At 40.0% G+C, this 17,412-nt stretch overlaps 1 protein-coding gene across 2 annotated transcripts in view; it reads left to right on the top strand.

The window, feature by feature from the left end:
- Positions 1-100: 100 nt before the first annotated feature.
- RBBP4 (RB binding protein 4, chromatin remodeling factor) overlaps positions 101-17,412 on the top strand; it is a 21,386-nt gene continuing 4,074 nt past the window's right edge. The window contains exons 1-11 of one of the 2 annotated variants that reach the window (XM_058718213.1): positions 101-263; positions 849-996; positions 5,708-5,853; positions 12,505-12,678; positions 13,030-13,145; positions 13,263-13,423; positions 13,520-13,646; positions 13,784-13,861; positions 15,678-15,754; positions 15,861-15,918; positions 16,009-16,119. In XM_058718213.1, the coding sequence (XP_058574196.1) occupies positions 248-263; positions 849-996; positions 5,708-5,853; positions 12,505-12,678; positions 13,030-13,145; positions 13,263-13,423; positions 13,520-13,646; positions 13,784-13,861; positions 15,678-15,754; positions 15,861-15,918; positions 16,009-16,119 (1,212 nt within the window). In that variant the 5' untranslated portion in view covers positions 101-247. Of the gene's footprint in view, positions 264-688; positions 708-848; positions 997-5,707; positions 5,854-12,504; positions 12,679-13,029; positions 13,146-13,262; positions 13,424-13,519; positions 13,647-13,783; positions 13,862-15,677; positions 15,755-15,860; positions 15,919-16,008; positions 16,120-17,412 lie in introns of those variants that run through there. The other variant, XM_058718214.1, reaches the window with a different exon arrangement.

Raw genomic sequence — 17,412 nt, 5'->3', positions numbered from 1 at the left:
GGCGCGCGCCTGGGCCCCGCAGAAAGCGATTTTATGCATCTGGATAGGCTGCGAACGCGGCTTCCCCGCCCACCCCGCGGTTCGCTGCGCTCGGATTGGCCAGTGTTGGCGCGAAGGTGCGCGAGTCGGCCCTCACGCAGGGGCAGCAGGAAACAATAGAGGCCGCGCGCGCCGAGCGAGCGCCCGTAGCCTCCCCGCCCCTCCCGCAACGCTCGACCCCGGGATCCCCCCGGCTTGCCTGCCCGCCATGGCCGACAAGGAAGGTGAGGGTGCTGGGGCTGCCCCAGGAGGGCGGGGGTGCCGGGCTGGCGCCGCGGCCTCGACAGGGCCTAGCAGTGAAGGCAAGCCCGACTCTTGAGTGTTGTCTCCACCATCGAAGGCGTGAGGAGAAATCGCCCCGCGGGTCGGGCTAACGGCGCGCCTGTTCCAGCGGCGCGGAGGCCTGTCGCCGCGGCGTGGAGCTGCCGGAGTGGCGGGGTGGGGGTGGGGGGGCGGCGGAGGCTGTTTGGTCCCTCCCCGCGCTCCCTGTCGGTCGGCCCGCTTCTCCCGGGAGTGCCTACGCCGTTCCCTATCCCAGAGGCCGGTGCTCGGGCCTCCTCGCCGGCTCCGTGGACCTAGCGCGTACCGGAGCGTGCTCCCGAGCTCGACGCCGTCGCCCTAACGCCTAATGGAGTGACTGGCCCGAGAGTGGTTGCGGGCCCGCGACGGTAGGGAGGGGGGTCGGTACCTCCGCCTGGGGGAGATTGAGACAAATCTCCATTTCAGAATCGAGCTGTGCCAGTAGTTTTGGAAGTGTTTCCTCCGTTTCCATTTGTGTTTGCTAACTTAATTTGTTTTTAACTTTTTAGCAGCCTTTGATGACGCAGTAGAAGAACGTGTGATCAACGAAGAGTACAAAATATGGAAAAAGAACACCCCTTTTCTTTACGATTTGGTGATGACCCATGCTCTGGAGTGGCCTAGCCTAACTGCACAGTGGCTTCCAGATGTAACCAGGTGACGTGAATCTTTTGAACGTTATTTTGTTGTGTCCTCCTCAGTGGAGATTTCTCACAATGATTTTCCCTATTTTCCGCCAGTCTCTTGGAGAGGGCACGTGGTCAAAGCCTATTGGTGACGTTTTTTTCTAGGCCAAAAAATAAATAAAACAAAATGTAAAAATAATTTTGCAACTTATCTGATAAGGGAAAATTTGTTTTCTTTTCCTGATATGAAATGAATAGCCTGTTAGAACTGTAGTTGGCCAAATAATATAAAACGTGTCAGCTTTCCAAAAATGCCATGATGGGTCATTCTAGTACTTTCAGGAAAACGTTTGAATGTATAGGTAGTAGCTGGTTAATACAAAGATGTGTATGACATGGTACCTGCCTTCAAGAAGCACATGTCTAGTTAGTTGAAGAGGCTGGTGTAGACTAATAATTATAGATACATGTGCTAAGAGCAGTTTTACGGAGATACTTAGGATATTTAGAACTAACACCTGAGGATGGGATGGTTTTTATATAAGGGAATTATACATAGTGAAAGATTCATCACTTGTGTGCCTTACACGTGCGAAGCTTACCTCTAAGAGGATAAAATAATATTTCATTTAGCTTACATTTATTGAGGGTCTGGTAGGTGCCACATATCAGGGTGTGCAAATTGAGATAAGTCACCTTCCCTACCTCGACTCCTTGTGTATATGGTGTGGTAGATTTCCCCTCCCCCAAACCTTATTTGTAGGGAATATGGCCCAAGATCCCCAGTGGATGCCTGAAGTCATGGATAGTTCTGAACTCTATGTGTTAATGTTTTTTCCTATACATGCATAACTGACAAAGTTTAAACAATGCAGGCACAATAAGAGACTAATGATAAAGCAGGATGATTATAATATACCATAACAAAAGCTGAGTGAATAATGTACCATAATAAAAGCTGGTCTCTTGCTGTCAAAATTTCTCACTGTCCTCACCCTTCTTCTTGTGATGTTGAGAAGATAAAATGCACATGTGATGAAATAAAGTGAGGTGAATGACATGGGCCTTGTGATGAAGTATTAGGCTACTACTGACCTGATGTTAAGTCAGAAGGAAGATCATCTGCTTCCGGATGGGACTGTAGTTGACCGAACTGAAGGGGGGGGGGGGGGGCTACTATATTACAGTGAAAAATAATTATCATGAGAGTGGCACAGATAAAATTATCAGAGGAAGGAAAAATCACCTCAATTTAGGGTATCCTGAAAGTCACCCAGGAGGAAATAACAATGCAAAGATGAAGGTGAATTTAAATAATACAAGGTTTTATAAAAACCAGTGTGCCTGTTGGAATAATGGGTTTTCTATTATAAAACTGTTTCACTATTCAGAATAGCATTTAAAAATTACATTGTGTATTAAATAACTCCATTTCTTCAAAATTCATGTCTTTAGAATTCAAGATATTTGCAGAATATGGTTAATTAGGCCATGTTTCAGCTCAACAAGTAATAAAATTTGATACAAATTTTACTAATGACTTAAGAACAAGGCTGCCATCTTCACAATGGCATTAAAAATGAGGAGATCTGTCCTAATGATGTTTAACAAACTTCTAAAAAAATACCTAGAAATTTAGAGTCAGAAGCTTTGTCATGACCAGGAATTCCCATGTTTAACTGATCATCAGAATTACTTAAGTTCAGGTTAAGTGGAGCCATTTCTGTCAGGAGTTCTCAATGGTAGTTCAAACCATTTAGGAGCTGGTGGCAGAGTAATTGATGAAAAATAGTTGAATGGTGATACCACAATCATGAGCTGCATGCATTATATTGGAACAGTGGATCCCAAATACTGGCCACTGCATACCTACTAAATCATTCTGGAACCATATTTTTAAAAACCTTCCTATATAATGTAGTTAGTAGCTCAATTTAGAAAGCAATGAATTAGACTAAAGTTTATTTATTTTGAGTGGGGGAGGGGAGATAGAGAGTTGTGCCCGGTCAGTGCAGAGCCCGATGCAAGGGCTCAAACTCACAAACCATGAGATGATGACCTGAGCTGAAGTCGTAAACTTAACTGACTGAGCCACCCAGGAGCCCCAAAGCTAATTTTTTTTTAATTTTTTTTTTTAACATTTACTTATTTTTGAGACAAGGAGAGACAGAACATGAACAGGGGAGGGTCAGAGAGAGGGAGACACAGAATCTGAAGCAGGCTCCAGGCTCTGAGCTGTCAGCACAGAGCCCAATGCGGGGCTCAAACTCACAGACCGCGAGATCATGACCTGAGCTGAAGTCGACCGCTTAACCGACTGAGCCACCCAGGCGCCCCAAAGCTAATTTTTTTAAGACAAGGATTACTTAGAAGCAAGCATACCTATTGGCTTAGTGTTTAATATTTTGTGTCTGTTGGTCTTCTTCTTGTTTTCTTTTCTTTCTTGTGGGGATGGTGTTTATTCATATCCTTTTTAAAAAAAAATACTATTGTAGTTCTGTAGTATCTTTTCCCCCCACTTCCTGTGGTTCTTTGTTTAGCCGTCTAAATGTAGACATTCCCAGTTTTGTGTTGACAATTCTCTTTTCTTTCCTCTACTTTTTCTATGTAGCATATAGATGCCTATTGCCTCTGTGCAGAGGAATTTCTATTGGTTATCTCTAGACCCAATTTCTGAGTTCTTCCTGAATTTTCAGCAGCCTACTGGTGTCTTCTCTGAACTATCTTATTGGGCTCCCCAACATGACATTTTCCAAACTGAGTATATTCTTTCCATAGAGGTCCCAATCGGCTTTCTGCTATTGTTCTTATTTCTCTTTATCATACTTGACTTTGGTTTGACATTTCCTAGGTTTTTCTCTTTCTCCACTTGATGGTTCATTTATAAGCCTCAATGAATTATATTTGTATAATATCTTTTATCTAGACCAAAGGTTCTCAAACTTTAACATGCATTGTAATCAGCTGGAGGGATTGTAAAATAGATTGTGGTGCCTTGCATTCCAGGTTTCTGATTTAGTAGGTCTGGAGTGGATCTGAGAACTTAATTTGCCTTTCTGGATGAAGTTCCTAGATGCTGATGCTGGTGGTCCTGATACCACACTTGAAGAACCTCTACTTTACACTGTCAGATTAATCCTCCTGTGATAATTCAAATGGTGCTGTGTCCTTAGAAATTTTCCATGGTCCTTTGTTCCCTCTATAGTATAGAGTCTTGAATTCCTTAAGGTGGCACTCAGTACCCTAGAATCTGCTTTCTAGCCTTCTCTTTCCATTTTGCCATGTCCAAAGTCAGTTGGGATGTTGGTCCTAGTAGGTGTGAGTTCTTTTGTTTATTTTTAAAGTAATCTCTACACCCAACGTGAGGTTTAAACTCAGGACCCCCAAGATCTAAAGCCATATGCTCTACCAGCTGAGCCAGCCAGGTGCCCCTCTAGTAGTTGTGTGATCTTAGGCAAGTTGCCTAATTTTCCTAAACCTCAAGTTCATCTTCATCTTTTGATGCATGGTTTGTAAGTGTTTAACATGATATCTGGCATTTTGTAGACCTGCCCTTTGCTCAGTTCCCTTTCTTTGGAATACTGTCTTTCAAAACCCTTGTCTCTTCTAGGTTTTATCTCTCATTTTGATATCTGCTCAAGTATCACCTCTTTCATGAATACTTCTTTAATTCCAGAAGCAATCTTATTTATTTATTTATGTATTTATGTATTTATTTAAATTTTTTTTAACGTTTATTTATTGGGAGACAGTCACAGAGCGAGAGTAGGGGAGGGGCAGAGAGAGGGAGACACAGAATCTGAAGCAGGCTCCAGGCTCTGAGCTATCAGCACAGAGCCCGACGCAGGGCTCGAACTCAACAAACTGTGAGATCATGACCTGAGCCTAAGTCAGTTGCTTAACCAACTGAGCCACCCAGGCGCCCCTATTTATTTATTTTTAAATTCTCATATTCTTATGTACGTTTCATGTATTTATTGACTTGTATTTTAATTATTTGTATATGTGATTAATTGCCCCTGGTTTTTTAAGGGCATGAATCATGTCTTAATCATTTTTTGTACTTCGTAGTTTTTGGCACAATGTGTCACTGATTAGGCACTTAGTAAATATTTGAACAATTAGTTTATCTAATAATTATTTTCTTTCCTATACCTTTTAATGAAATTAATGAAGTAACCTGAAGTGTTAGTGTACGCAGCAATTACTTTGTTTACCTCCAACCCATTGTGGAGGGTGAGAAATTAATTCACATTTTATTCTCTTAGATGTTTTACCCAAAGTAATTATAAATTTTTTGTCAAGTTAAAATTAAGTGCTATGTAGTCCTATTAAGTGCTATGTAGTCTTCTCTATGGAAGATACGTTAAAAGTCAGAAATGTGTAGGGGTGCCTGGGTGGCTCAGTCAGTTAAGTGTCCGACTTCAGCTCAGGTCATGATCTCACAATTCGTGAGTTCAAGCCCCGCGTAGGGCTCTTTGCTGACAGCTTGGAGCCTGGAGCCTGCTTTGGATTCTGTGTCTTCCTCTCTCTCTGCCCCTCCTTTGCTCATGCTGTCTATCTCTCAAAAGTAAATAAACGTTAAAAAAATTTTTTAAGAGTTAGAAATGTGACTCATAATGACTTTGTCCTCTCAAAACCTGGTTATAATAGTGCCTTTTTGCATGTATATGTGTATCACTACTTCATTGTCTCTATCAGTGTTGCTAATTTGAATAGTGACCATATGTTGCTGTTAACAGACCAGAAGGGAAAGACTTCAGCATTCATCGACTTGTCCTGGGAACACACACGTCGGATGAACAAAACCACCTTGTGATAGCCAGTGTGCAGCTCCCTAACGATGATGCTCAGTTTGATGCTTCCCACTACGATAGTGAGAAAGGAGGTAGGACTCTTAAAAACAAAAGAAGGAATAATGTGTGGGTTATATTTTTTATATTTTTGAAGTATCATGAAATGAATGTTAAGTTTGATAAATTAACCTGTCAAGTTAGTAATAAGATTTTGAGCTTTGGAAAGCCTGGGTTTGCAGTACAGATATTAAGTCTCAGAAGAGCTACTTAACACATAACATGGTTCTGTGCCTTTTCTATAAACCTCTCTCTCCTAAGGAGGTTTTTGTTGTTGTCGTTTTCCTTATGTTTATTTATTTGGGGGGGAGGTGATATGGAGAACATGCCAAGCAGGCTCCATGCTGCCAGCACAGAGCCCAACGCAGGGCTCGAACTCATGAACCATGAGATCATGACCTGAGCCAAAATCAAGAGTCGGACACTTAACCAACTGAGCCACCCTGGTGCCCCTTTTTATTGTTTTTTAATTTAAGTAATCTCTACACCCAACGTGGGGCTCACACTCAAAACCCCAAGATTAAGAGTTGCATGCTCTATTGACTGAGCCAGCCAGGTGCCCCAAAAGTCTACCATTTCTGTTTTTGTGCATGCATTCTCAGCTTGGGAGATAATTGCCCCCAAGGGGATGAAAATTTGTTCTCAGAGAGTGGGATGTGTGAAAACCATCTTAATTCTTTAAATGTGTAAAGCACAGATGTGCATGGTGTACATAAATATACAGGATATCTATGGTATTAAAATTTCATCAAGAGTGTCAGAAAAGATGTTTTATAAAACATCTTGTTTCTTGGAGGAAAAAGACTAAGAAACACTGGCTTAAATAACACTTTCTCAGATTGAAGTGGTAGAAATGACAACCATGGCACTTGATTTGTATATAAAAATGAAATGAGCCATTTAATTGTATCCTATTTTTAGGAGATGACCTAAGGGTTTAACTAAATACTTTTTCCCTTTTAGTAGAGGTGGAAATGGGTGAGTTACCTTTGTTGTTACCCTTGAACGCAAGTTAGTACCAAGAGGTAAAAGATACACTCTTACTGAGATTTGCGATCTTTTTAAAAAAAAGGATGTTTAATGTTTCTTTCCTTAGATTTCTCCTGACTAGCAGAATCCATTTTTTATCTAAGTTCTTTTGAGCTCCCTCCAGTTATTTGCCAGGATCGTTCTGTGCAGTTAATCTGTTGATTACTCCATATTTGCCTTAGGGTGATACAGAATGCAAAGTAGTAAGTTCTTAAGGTAATGATCTGCAAACATGATTTTGTGTCACTGACCCAAGTATATGTGATATGATTGTTGGGAAGTTATTTTCTTGATAAGCATTAGTGTTGGGGGGGGGGGAGGGCACTGAACCTAAGAATCTGAAGATTTTGGCTTGAGATCCTGTTATGCCTCTCACTAGCTGTGTGGTTTTGGATAAATCATTTAGCCTCTCTGAGCATTAATTTCCTTTTTATTAAATGAAGATAAATTGTGGGGCGCCTGGGTGGCTCAGTCGGTTAAGCGTGTGACTGGAGCTCAGGTCATGATCTCACGGTTCGGGAGTTCAAGCCCATCAGGCTCTGTGCTGACAGCTCAGAGCCTGGAGGCTGCTTTGAATTCTGTATCTCCCTCTCTGCCCCTCCCTCACTTGCGTGTGTTCTCTCTCTCTCTCTCTCTCTCTCTCTCTCTCTCTCTCTCTCTCTAAATAAACATGAAAAAATTTAATCAAAATCTTTTTTAAAAATGAAGATAAATTGTTTTGAAATAGGATTTTTGGTTTAGTGACAAAGCAATATTCTGATGGGTAATGTAATAAATTATTTTAAAAATCAAAGCAAATACTGAATGCCAGGGTTTTTCCTTGGTACTAGGGATACAGCATAGAATAGGCTTTTCTGGCCTGATGAACATCTTTTTGTGTAAGACATAGCTCCTTTTTTGTTTCGTTTCGTTTCGTTTTGTTTTGTTTTGTTTAGACATAATTTCCTTTTGATGGTTATATACTGTGTCATAATTAACTATCCCTTATTTGACATTTAGGTGGTTTCCAATTTTCGGACTTCAAAAACAGTACTTGTACCATATGTCCTTTATAGTTTTACTATAGAATAAGTTTTGTTTTTCTTTTTTAATTTTTTTTTTTTTTTTTTTTTTTTTTTTTTTTTTTTTGGGACAGAGAGAGACATAGCATGAACAGGGGAGGGGCAGAGAGAGAGGGAGACACAGAATCGGAAACAGCCTCCAGGCTCTGAGCCATCAGCCCAGAGCCTGACGTGGGGCTCGAACTCACGGACCGCGAGATCGTGACCTGGCTGAAGTCGGATGCTTAACCGACTGCGCCACCCAGGCGCCCCAATGTTTATTCATTCTTGAGAGAGACAGCATGAGTGGGGCAGAAGCAGAGAAAGAGGGAGACACAGAATCCAAAGCAGGCTCCAGGCTCTGAGCTGTCAGCACAGAGCCCGACATGGGGCTCTAACTCACAAACAGTGAGATCATGACCTGAGCCGAAGTCAGATGCTTAACCAACTGAGCCACCCAGGCGCCCCATTACAGGATAGATTTTCTAAGTGGAAGGCCAATCAGAGCAAAACTGCCTTCCAAAAAACATTCAATCCCACCAATAGCAATCGTATTTGTATGTTTCTCCATGCCCTCGGCAACATTGGATTTACCTGTCCAACTTTTCTCTGATGTCCTTCAGATATTGTGTCATTCTTTGAAATGCCTTCATCATTCCAAGATTTTAAAATATTTAGCTGTTGTTTTCTGGTACTGATGTTTTAACCATTAAAACTATAATCTTCCTGGTATTTGTTTTGGTATTGGGTACGGAGTAGGAATCTAAGCATTTTTCTAAGTGGTTAGCAGTTTTTTATCTTACTTTATTTATTTTTTAAATTTTTTTTTTTTTTAATGTTTGTTTATTTTGAGAGCCCATGCCTGAGCAGGGGAGGGACAGAGAGAGAGGGAGAAAGAGAATCCCAAGCAGACCCTGCACTGTCAGCTCGAAGCCCCACGAGGGGCTCAATCCCACTGTGAGATCAAGACCTGAGCCGAAATCAAGAGTTGGAAACTTATTAGCCAACTGAGCTACCCAGGCACCCCAGCAATTTTTTAAAAACCATTTGCTGGCAAATTGTTTTCTTCACTGGTTTTAGAAGTGGCATTTTTTAACATACATACTCAAGTCTTTTTCTGGTAATTGAGTTTTTTGAACAGCATCAAGCCAATTTTTGCTTCATCCCCCTTAATTAATGTTTAATTATGGAGAAACAATTTAAAATACCAGTAATTATATTTGTACCACTATATAAATCATCCTATTTAATCCTCACAAGGAAACTGATACTCATAGATGTTTCGTAACTTGCCCTAAGGTTACAGAGCTTATCTACCCCCCCCCCCCCATCTTCAGATCACTGGATAGGCTTCTCTCCATATGGTCTTAACAATGATGGAAGTACATAATATCATAGTGTCTCTTGGGTGGTGGTGAAGTAGATAGCTTACTAGTCTCTCTCACTCTCAGATGAAATGTCCTGGACTCTCAGATTGAACTATTGTAATGAGTTACCATCCACTTGACCCCATTTGGTTTTGGGTAATTGATGTCAGATAGCTTCAAAAGATCATTGAACTTCCAAAGTGAAAACTAAAAACTGACTTAGTCTTGTTTTGACGTTAAAATAATTTGTGTTTATATTAGGTTCAGCCTGGCTATAGTCACGTTTTAAGCCCTTATAAAATAGATTAGATGTAAAAAATTTTTATTAATACTTATTTTTGAGAGAGAGCAAGTGCACACAAGCAAGCAGAGGAAGGACAAAGAGAAGGAGACACAATCTGAAGCAGACACCACTCTCAGCGCAAAGCCCATTGTGGGGTTTAGGGCTTGGGGCTTGAACCTACTAACTAAGATCAAGTCACAACTGACTGAGCCGCCCAGGTGCCTCTAAAATTTACGTTTAAATGACTCTGTTACCAAGATCGTCCAATATCAAGTTTATTTCTAGCAACTTGTTTGGGGAATTTTTTTTTTAAGATATCTTTTAGTCTTTTGTCTGAATTATACATAATAAACTATTATTAAATCATGATGAGATAGTTAACGGATATTAGAGTTTACTCTTTATAGTGAAAAGGTTTTTATGGGCTGAAAGAGTGGCTTAGAGGTAGAAGTCAATGCCGGTTACCTAGTTTGTTGGGGAAAATACTGGCTGGGAGGGACACGATAGTACCTTCTGGGAGGCTGGAAATTTCTGTATTTTGATCTGGGTGGTGGTTTTCCTAGTGTATACATTTGTAAAAATTTGTCAAACTAGGCACTTATACTACATTATAGCTCAAGTTTTTTTAATACCATTTTATATGAAGAGAAGCAAACAAAATAGAAATATAACTGGACTTTGATAGCCATTTAATTATTGTACATTGATACCTCAATCTTTCCTATTTCAGTTTTGGCCTTTCATATACCAGCTTTAACTTGAGAACCCCTAATTATTTTTTAAATTGAGAAGTCATCATCTTCACAAAAACTCAATTGTGAATCCTCTAAGCTGACTTATCACTGTACTTTATCCACAGTTAGAGAGTTCCTCTGTTTAGTATGTATCCCACACCAAAATACCCCACATTCTGTAGTTAATACCCTTGCTCTGCAGGCTCTGTGCCAGCTGTTGTTCTTCCCTTGTTATTGGTATCTGTTTTCTGGTAGTTCTGCTTTTTTGTCATAGTCATCTGTAGTTACATTTTATCTCTGTGTTTGGACTGAAAGTTCCTTGCAATCACATCCTATCATGCCTTTTTTTACATCATAGATGCTCATGGTCTAGAGTTCTGGGGGAAAATTCATGTAACATGTTTTTTTTTCTCTTTTAGTGTCTATTTTGAGCTTTTATTTTTAGATTTTTAGCCTGTATGAAACATTTGCATTTCAACGTCTAAAAGTTAACTTGGAAGTTGAAAGTTATCTAATCTGCCAGCCATATTACCCATCTATATCCTTGCTTTTTAAAAAGATTTTGGTCCTGGGGTGCCTGGGTGGTTCAGTTGGTTAACTGTCTAAACTCTTGGTTTCAGCTCAGGCCGTGATCACTGTTCATGAGATCAAGCCCCATGTTGTGCTCAACACTGACAGCACAGAGCCTTTTGGGGATTTTCCCTCTCCCTGCCACCCTCCCAAATAAACTTAAAAAAAAATTTTTTTTTTTTTTTGTCCTTCAAAGTGTAACACAGTAACAGTACTCTTGACAGCATTTTCATTTACGAGTTAATTTCACAGCTTTGCTTTATGAATAAAGTATTTGAGGCTCAGAGAAATTGAAGGTCTTCCCCCAAATCACTAAGCTAAGTGGCAGTTAGGCCAACATCCGACTCTTACTTAGATATCTTATTCTGCCTTTTGTAATTCTTTGAGTGATAGTTAACTACCTTTGTTTGTTTATATGTTGCTTTGCCAAGATTTACATAATCACAAATTATATTGTTATACATTTTATGGTGACCCTTGGGAGAACTAAGTGCATACAGTAGTCAAATGTGAATAAGAAATGTTTTTATCTATTCTTTGCCTGGTTTATTTCAGCTAAGGATCATGGTTGGCATATGTAAGTGGGGGTTAGGAAAACGAAACTACCTCTTGGGCTCTGTGTTTTGTCACTGGACTAAAAGAAATGGTATAGGGAAAAGATAATGGTGTGATGGTATTTCAGAAAGGACATTCCAAACTAGGTCTTCAAATAAATGGTATAGGAAGAACTCTTTAGTACCTGGCATACTGTGTACTCTAATATTCATTAAAATAGTAACTTAGGTTCTGTTTATTCAGCACTTTCGGTATTTTAAGTGAGATTTAAAAATTGATTATTGACGAGTGTTTGGGTGGTTCATTCGGTTAAGCGTCTAACTTCAGCACAGGTCATGATCTCACAGTTCGTGGGTTTGATCCCCACGTCGGGCTGTGTGCTGAGAGCCTGGAGCCTCCTTCGGATTCTGTCTCCCTGTCTCTCTCTGCCCCTCCCCTGCTCGCACACTGTCTCTTTTTGCCTCTCAAAAACAATAAATAAAGGTTAAAAAAATTTTTTAATTGCTTGAGAATCTGCTTTTTGATTTGTTTATTATTTTTGAGAGAGGGAGAGGGAGAACTCCAGCAGGGGAGGGACAGAGAGAGGGAGACAATCTGAAGCAGGCTCTGCGCTGACAGCAGTGAGTGAGATCATAACCTGACTTGAAGTTGAATGCTTAACAAACTGAGCCACCAAAGCACCCCAAGAACCTACTTTTGAAGTGGAATTGGTATAGTGTTCCTACTTTTAGATAGCATATATATTTATTAATTATACAACTCTCCAGAGTTGGTGTAGTTATGGCTGAAAGAATACTAGACTGGGAATCAAAAAATGGGGATTCACATTAGGTTCTGCCAAAGTCATGTCACTAGGAACACATTAATGGAGGTACTCCAGATTTCTGTTTTTCTTTGTAAAAATTCTGAGGATATTAACTGTTCCCTACTGTGTAGTATTGCAATAAGAATCAATAAAAGGTGTGAAAACACTTTATACTGCTGACAAATGTCCAGATTACTTCTCTTACATCAGTTTGCTGATAAAAAGCAAACTTGGCCTGTGTCATCATTTGAGTGACATAGGGTATCTCTTGCTTTGTCCTCATTTGCAATTTCTTATTTACAGAATTTGGAGGTTTTGGCTCAGTTAGTGGAAAAATTGAAATAGAGATCAAGATCAACCATGAAGGAGAAGTAAACAGGGCACGCTATATGCCCCAGAACCCTTGCATCATTGCAACAAAGACTCCATCCAGCGATGTTCTTGTTTTTGACTATACCAAACATCCTTCCAAACCAGGTACCTGCCCTCTTTAGTTCAAATACAGATAATGAGTCGCTGTGGGAATACATTGCTCCACTCAATTGGAATTTAATTGCTTGTTATTCTTTGTATAATTTATACTGGTGATTTATACTGGTATGTGTGGTATTCTTCATTCTTCTTACCCAGGTGGGGAAAAAAGTGCTTTTTTACACAGAATAGAGTGACGCTCATTTTAATTTTAAGCATTCTCTCTTTGATCATAATGGGTCTGTATCGCTGTAGATATGAAGAGCCTTCAAACTCTTGATCAAAATTCCATTATGTTTAGTAGACCCAAGGAGGAAGTGGGCTCTGGATAGTCTTGATATGTCTGTTACTTTGCAGACCCTTCTGGTGAGTGCAACCCCGACCTGCGTCTCCGTGGACATCAGAAGGAAGGCTATGGGCTTTCTTGGAACCCAAATCTCAGTGGGCACTTACTTAGTGCTTCAGATGACCATGTGCGTATCCTTCCCATTTTGAAGCAAATCTGGGCTAGTTATCAGTTGGTTTCTTTTCTGGGGTGTGTGGGAAAGTGAGAATCTTCCATTTATATAATAGTTAATTTTACATTTAAGACCATCTGCCTCTGGGACATCAGTGCTGTTCCAAAGGAAGGAAAAGTTGTGGATGCGAAGACCATCTTTACAGGGCATACAGCAGTAGTAGAAGACGTTTCCTGGCATCTGCTCCATGAGTCTCTGTTTGGGTCAGTTGCTGATGATCAGAAACTTATGATGTGAGTAGAATTGTGTTTTAATTTTTTCTTTGTTATCTAAGTTTTATATTGTTACCTATTTTAAGGTTTTTTCCTGTTTTTTCTTTTTTATCAAAGCTGGGATACTCGTTCAAACAATACTTCCAAACCAAGCCACTCAGTTGATGCTCACACTGCTGAAGTGAACTGCCTATCTTTCAATCCTTACAGTGAGTTCATTCTTGCCACAGGATCAGCTGACAAGGTCAGTTTGTTTTATTTTAAGAAAAAACATAGGGTGAATTTCTCTGGCTTCCTTTGAATGCACAGAGATCTTTTAGTTACGGAATTTCTTCTCATTAAAAAAAAATTGATTGTTCTTGCTTTCCTTTTTGTATGTAGACCGTTGCTTTGTGGGATCTGAGAAATCTGAAACTTAAGTTGCATTCCTTTGAATCACATAAGGATGAAATATTCCAAGTAAGAGAAACTAACATGCTTTTTTTTTTTTTCTTTAAGGAAAACCTGGATGTGTGAGTAGGCACACTTGTGGCTTATCCCATTACTATAAATAATAAAAATCTTCTACATGTCTATGCTAATCTCTGTAGGAATTGGGATTGTTATTTCTATACTTCCTCAAACTGGTCATTGGCCACTTATATTCTTGAGGTATTAAGAAAATTAGTGCCTGGGGACGCCTGGGTGGCTCAGTCGTTTAGGTGTCTGACTTTGGCTCAGATCATGATTTCCCAGTTAGTGAGTTCAAGCCCCGCGTCAGGCTGCATGCCTGTTTGGGATTCTCCATCTCCTTCCCTGTCTGCCCTTCCCTCCCTCCCTCTTTCTCTCTCTCTCTCTCTCTCTCTCTCTCTCTCTCAAAATAAATAAACTTAAAAAATTAAACCAAAAAAAAAAAAAGAAGGAAAATTAGGGTCTGATTTTATTCTTGTCTCTGACACTTGTCTCTTACCTTATTTCCAGAACTTGCCATGTCTGTTGATTTTGTAGTTGAAGCCTAAAGTGCTAGCTCCCATGTTTCCTGCCTCATGAGTTTAAGCTCCTTTCTTAATCTGGAAAAACTGACTCAGTCAAGAAATGTTGCACTATGTTCAAAGCTTATTGCTGGAAAACTGTGAGGAATATGTTCTAGTCTTTGCTGTCAAAGAGCTTACAATTCCGTAGCAAGGAAAGGCCTATTTAGAGTCACCATAATAAAAGATGGTCAAGTGTTAAGAACCTAAAAGTGGTCAAATTTAATTTTGGTTGTGTGAAAGTGGCCTCTGAACTAGTCTTTAGGTGAGCCATTTTCCCATGCACTTAGTCCCACTTAACCTTATTTTCTACTCTCAGCCTGTCCAGTGAACATTTTGTCTTTACTCTGTCTCTTTGTCCTTGCCTGTAATGGTATTCTTGCCAGGAGTATGTCTAAATTCCTCCCTAAGGATTGGTCACTAATGCACTCTTATCCGTACCGTGAACCTAGGACTTTCTTATCAAACAGTGTAACAATATGTGATTTTGTTGTGTGTGTAGTAGCTTACTTTAATAAAGTCATTATTGTAAGGAGTCATTTTTTATCAGTTTTATAGTGCTGAATTCATAGTAAGTATTTGAGAAAATAGATATTGTGTGTATGTGTTTTGCATTTTGGTTCTAAGGTCAGAATTGGATTACATTCAGCCAGAAGCCAGAATTAGTAAGAATAGATAAGATCAGGTCCTCAAAAATATAAGATGAGCACCTGGCTGGCTCAGTTGGTGGAGCATGCAACTCTTGATCTTGGGGTCATGTGTGCAAGCCCCACTTTGGGTGTGGAGCCTACTTTAAAGTTTAAAAATCTTTAAAATACTTACATGTAAAGTGAGAAAGAACAAAAGCTGACTTCCTAGGTTTAGTGATAGATTATTTCCATATAAGAAACAATATTATCTAGCTGTCAAGTTTTATAACATCTAAAATACGTTGATTTCTTCTTTTATTTACAAAATGTTTTAATTGTTAAATATAATTTAGGTATTTTCTCCTCAATTTTTAATTTTTTTTTTAATGTTTATTTGTTTTTTGAGAGAGACAGACAGAACGTGAGTGGGGGAGGAACAGAGAGAGAAGGACACACAGAATCGGAAGCAGGCTCCAGGCTCTGAGCTGTCAGCACAGAGCCCGACGTGGGGCTCGAACTCATGAACCGTGAGATCACAACCTGAGCTGAAGTCGAACGCTTACTGACTGAGCCACCTAGGTGCCCCTCTCCCTGAATTTTCTAAATGCTTTTCTGTTTCCTTCATTCTTACTATAGGTTCAGTGGTCGCCTCACAATGAGACTATTTTGGCTTCCAGTGGTACTGATCGCAGACTGAACGTCTGGGATTTAAGGTAAATCTTGTGTTAGTTACTTTTTGTGGAGTTAACTTTATTTATACTTTCCCAAATTAGTTACTCAGGATAAATGTTTTAACTTAGAAAAATTTTCTTGTGCTAGTAAAATTGGAGAGGAACAGTCCCCAGAAGATGCAGAAGACGGGCCACCAGAATTGTTGGTATGTTACACACACTGAGTAGTATTGAAATAGTCTGTATTTATTGTCCTCTATCTGTTCCTCATATCTTTGTTTTTCTCCCTCTTGCAGTTTATTCATGGTGGTCACACTGCCAAGATATCTGATTTCTCCTGGAATCCCAATGAACCTTGGGTGATTTGTTCTGTATCAGAAGATAATATCATGCAGGTTTGGCAAATGGTAAGTGTTAATCATTTATTTGGGGGAGGTTAGGTAAATGAGGTGTAGTGTCACTTCATATTTATAGACTTTAATGAATACCACTGGCCTCTCTGGTCAGTTTATTCCTGAATATGACTTTAGCACTTAGCTGCACATTATCATTTTCAAGTGTCTGCTTGTTACCTTTATCTCCTTGTCCCAGTGGTGTTTCAAACTCAAAGAAACCAAACTTCTCTCCCCCTTTACCTTACTCCCCTTTCCTCCTGATTTTCCTGTTTCCTATATGGCTCTAGTGTCTTCTCCAGGTCTTCCAACTTGAAAACTCAAGAGTTTTCTATTATCACTAGACTTCTAAGTCTAGTTCACTTACCAGGTTTAACATTGTCTGTCTGCAGGGTCATATCTATACTCCTCTTACAGAATACACACTTACATACCTACTTTCCTGTTTCTACTACACACCCTAGTTTTTGTCAGATTCTTACTACTACTTTCTAGACTATAATAACCTCCTTGCTGTTGGCTTGCCTTCTGCTTTCCCCTCTTTGCTGGCAGTTGAATCTTTGAGAATGGCATTCCTTTGAAGTGGCTTATGAACATGCCCAGCACATGCCTACCACAGTGGCACAGCATCAAATACTATCATTTCTCCATGAAATTTTAGTAGATGCTGAAAACATCCCTGCCCTTTATACCCCAGCTGGAGGTGATTGAGGTGAATTCTTTGAATTTCCAGAGAGCTTGGAATTTAATAAAAGATAACTATGATGTCTAATATATAGCAGAGTTAGAAACACTTGCCTTCTGGAGATGGATGGTGGTTGATAGTTAGACATAAGGTGAATGGGCTTAATGCCTCTGAACCGTACACTTAATAATGATTCAGATGGGGGGGTGTCTGGGTGACTCAGTCGGTCGAGTGTCTCTCTTCAGCTCAGGTCATGATCTCCTGGTTAGGTGAGTTCAAGCCCCGCATCAGGCTCACTGCTATCAGTGCAGAGCCCACTTTGGATCTGCTGTGTCCCCTGCCCCTTCCCCACTCACACTGTCTCAAAAATGAAATGCTTTTAAAAAGTGGTTAAGATGGTAAATTTAAGATATTTTTCGTAAGTTTTTTTGGAGAGGGGGAGAATGAGAATCCCAAGCGGGCTCTGTGGTGTCAGCCCTGATCCTGACGCTCAGTCCCGCAAACTGTGGGATCGTGACCTGAGTCAGAATGAAGAATCAGATATTTAACTGCCTTAGCCATCCAGGCGCCCCAAGATGGTAAATTTTATGTGTTTACCACAGATTTTTTTAAATGTTTATTTT

The sequence above is a fragment of the Neofelis nebulosa genome, chromosome 2, assembly GCF_028018385.1.
Source record: "Neofelis nebulosa isolate mNeoNeb1 chromosome 2, mNeoNeb1.pri, whole genome shotgun sequence".
NCBI classification, from domain to species: Eukaryota; Metazoa; Chordata; class Mammalia; order Carnivora; family Felidae; genus Neofelis; species Neofelis nebulosa.
This window is presented reverse-complemented; position numbering and strand designations above follow the sequence as displayed.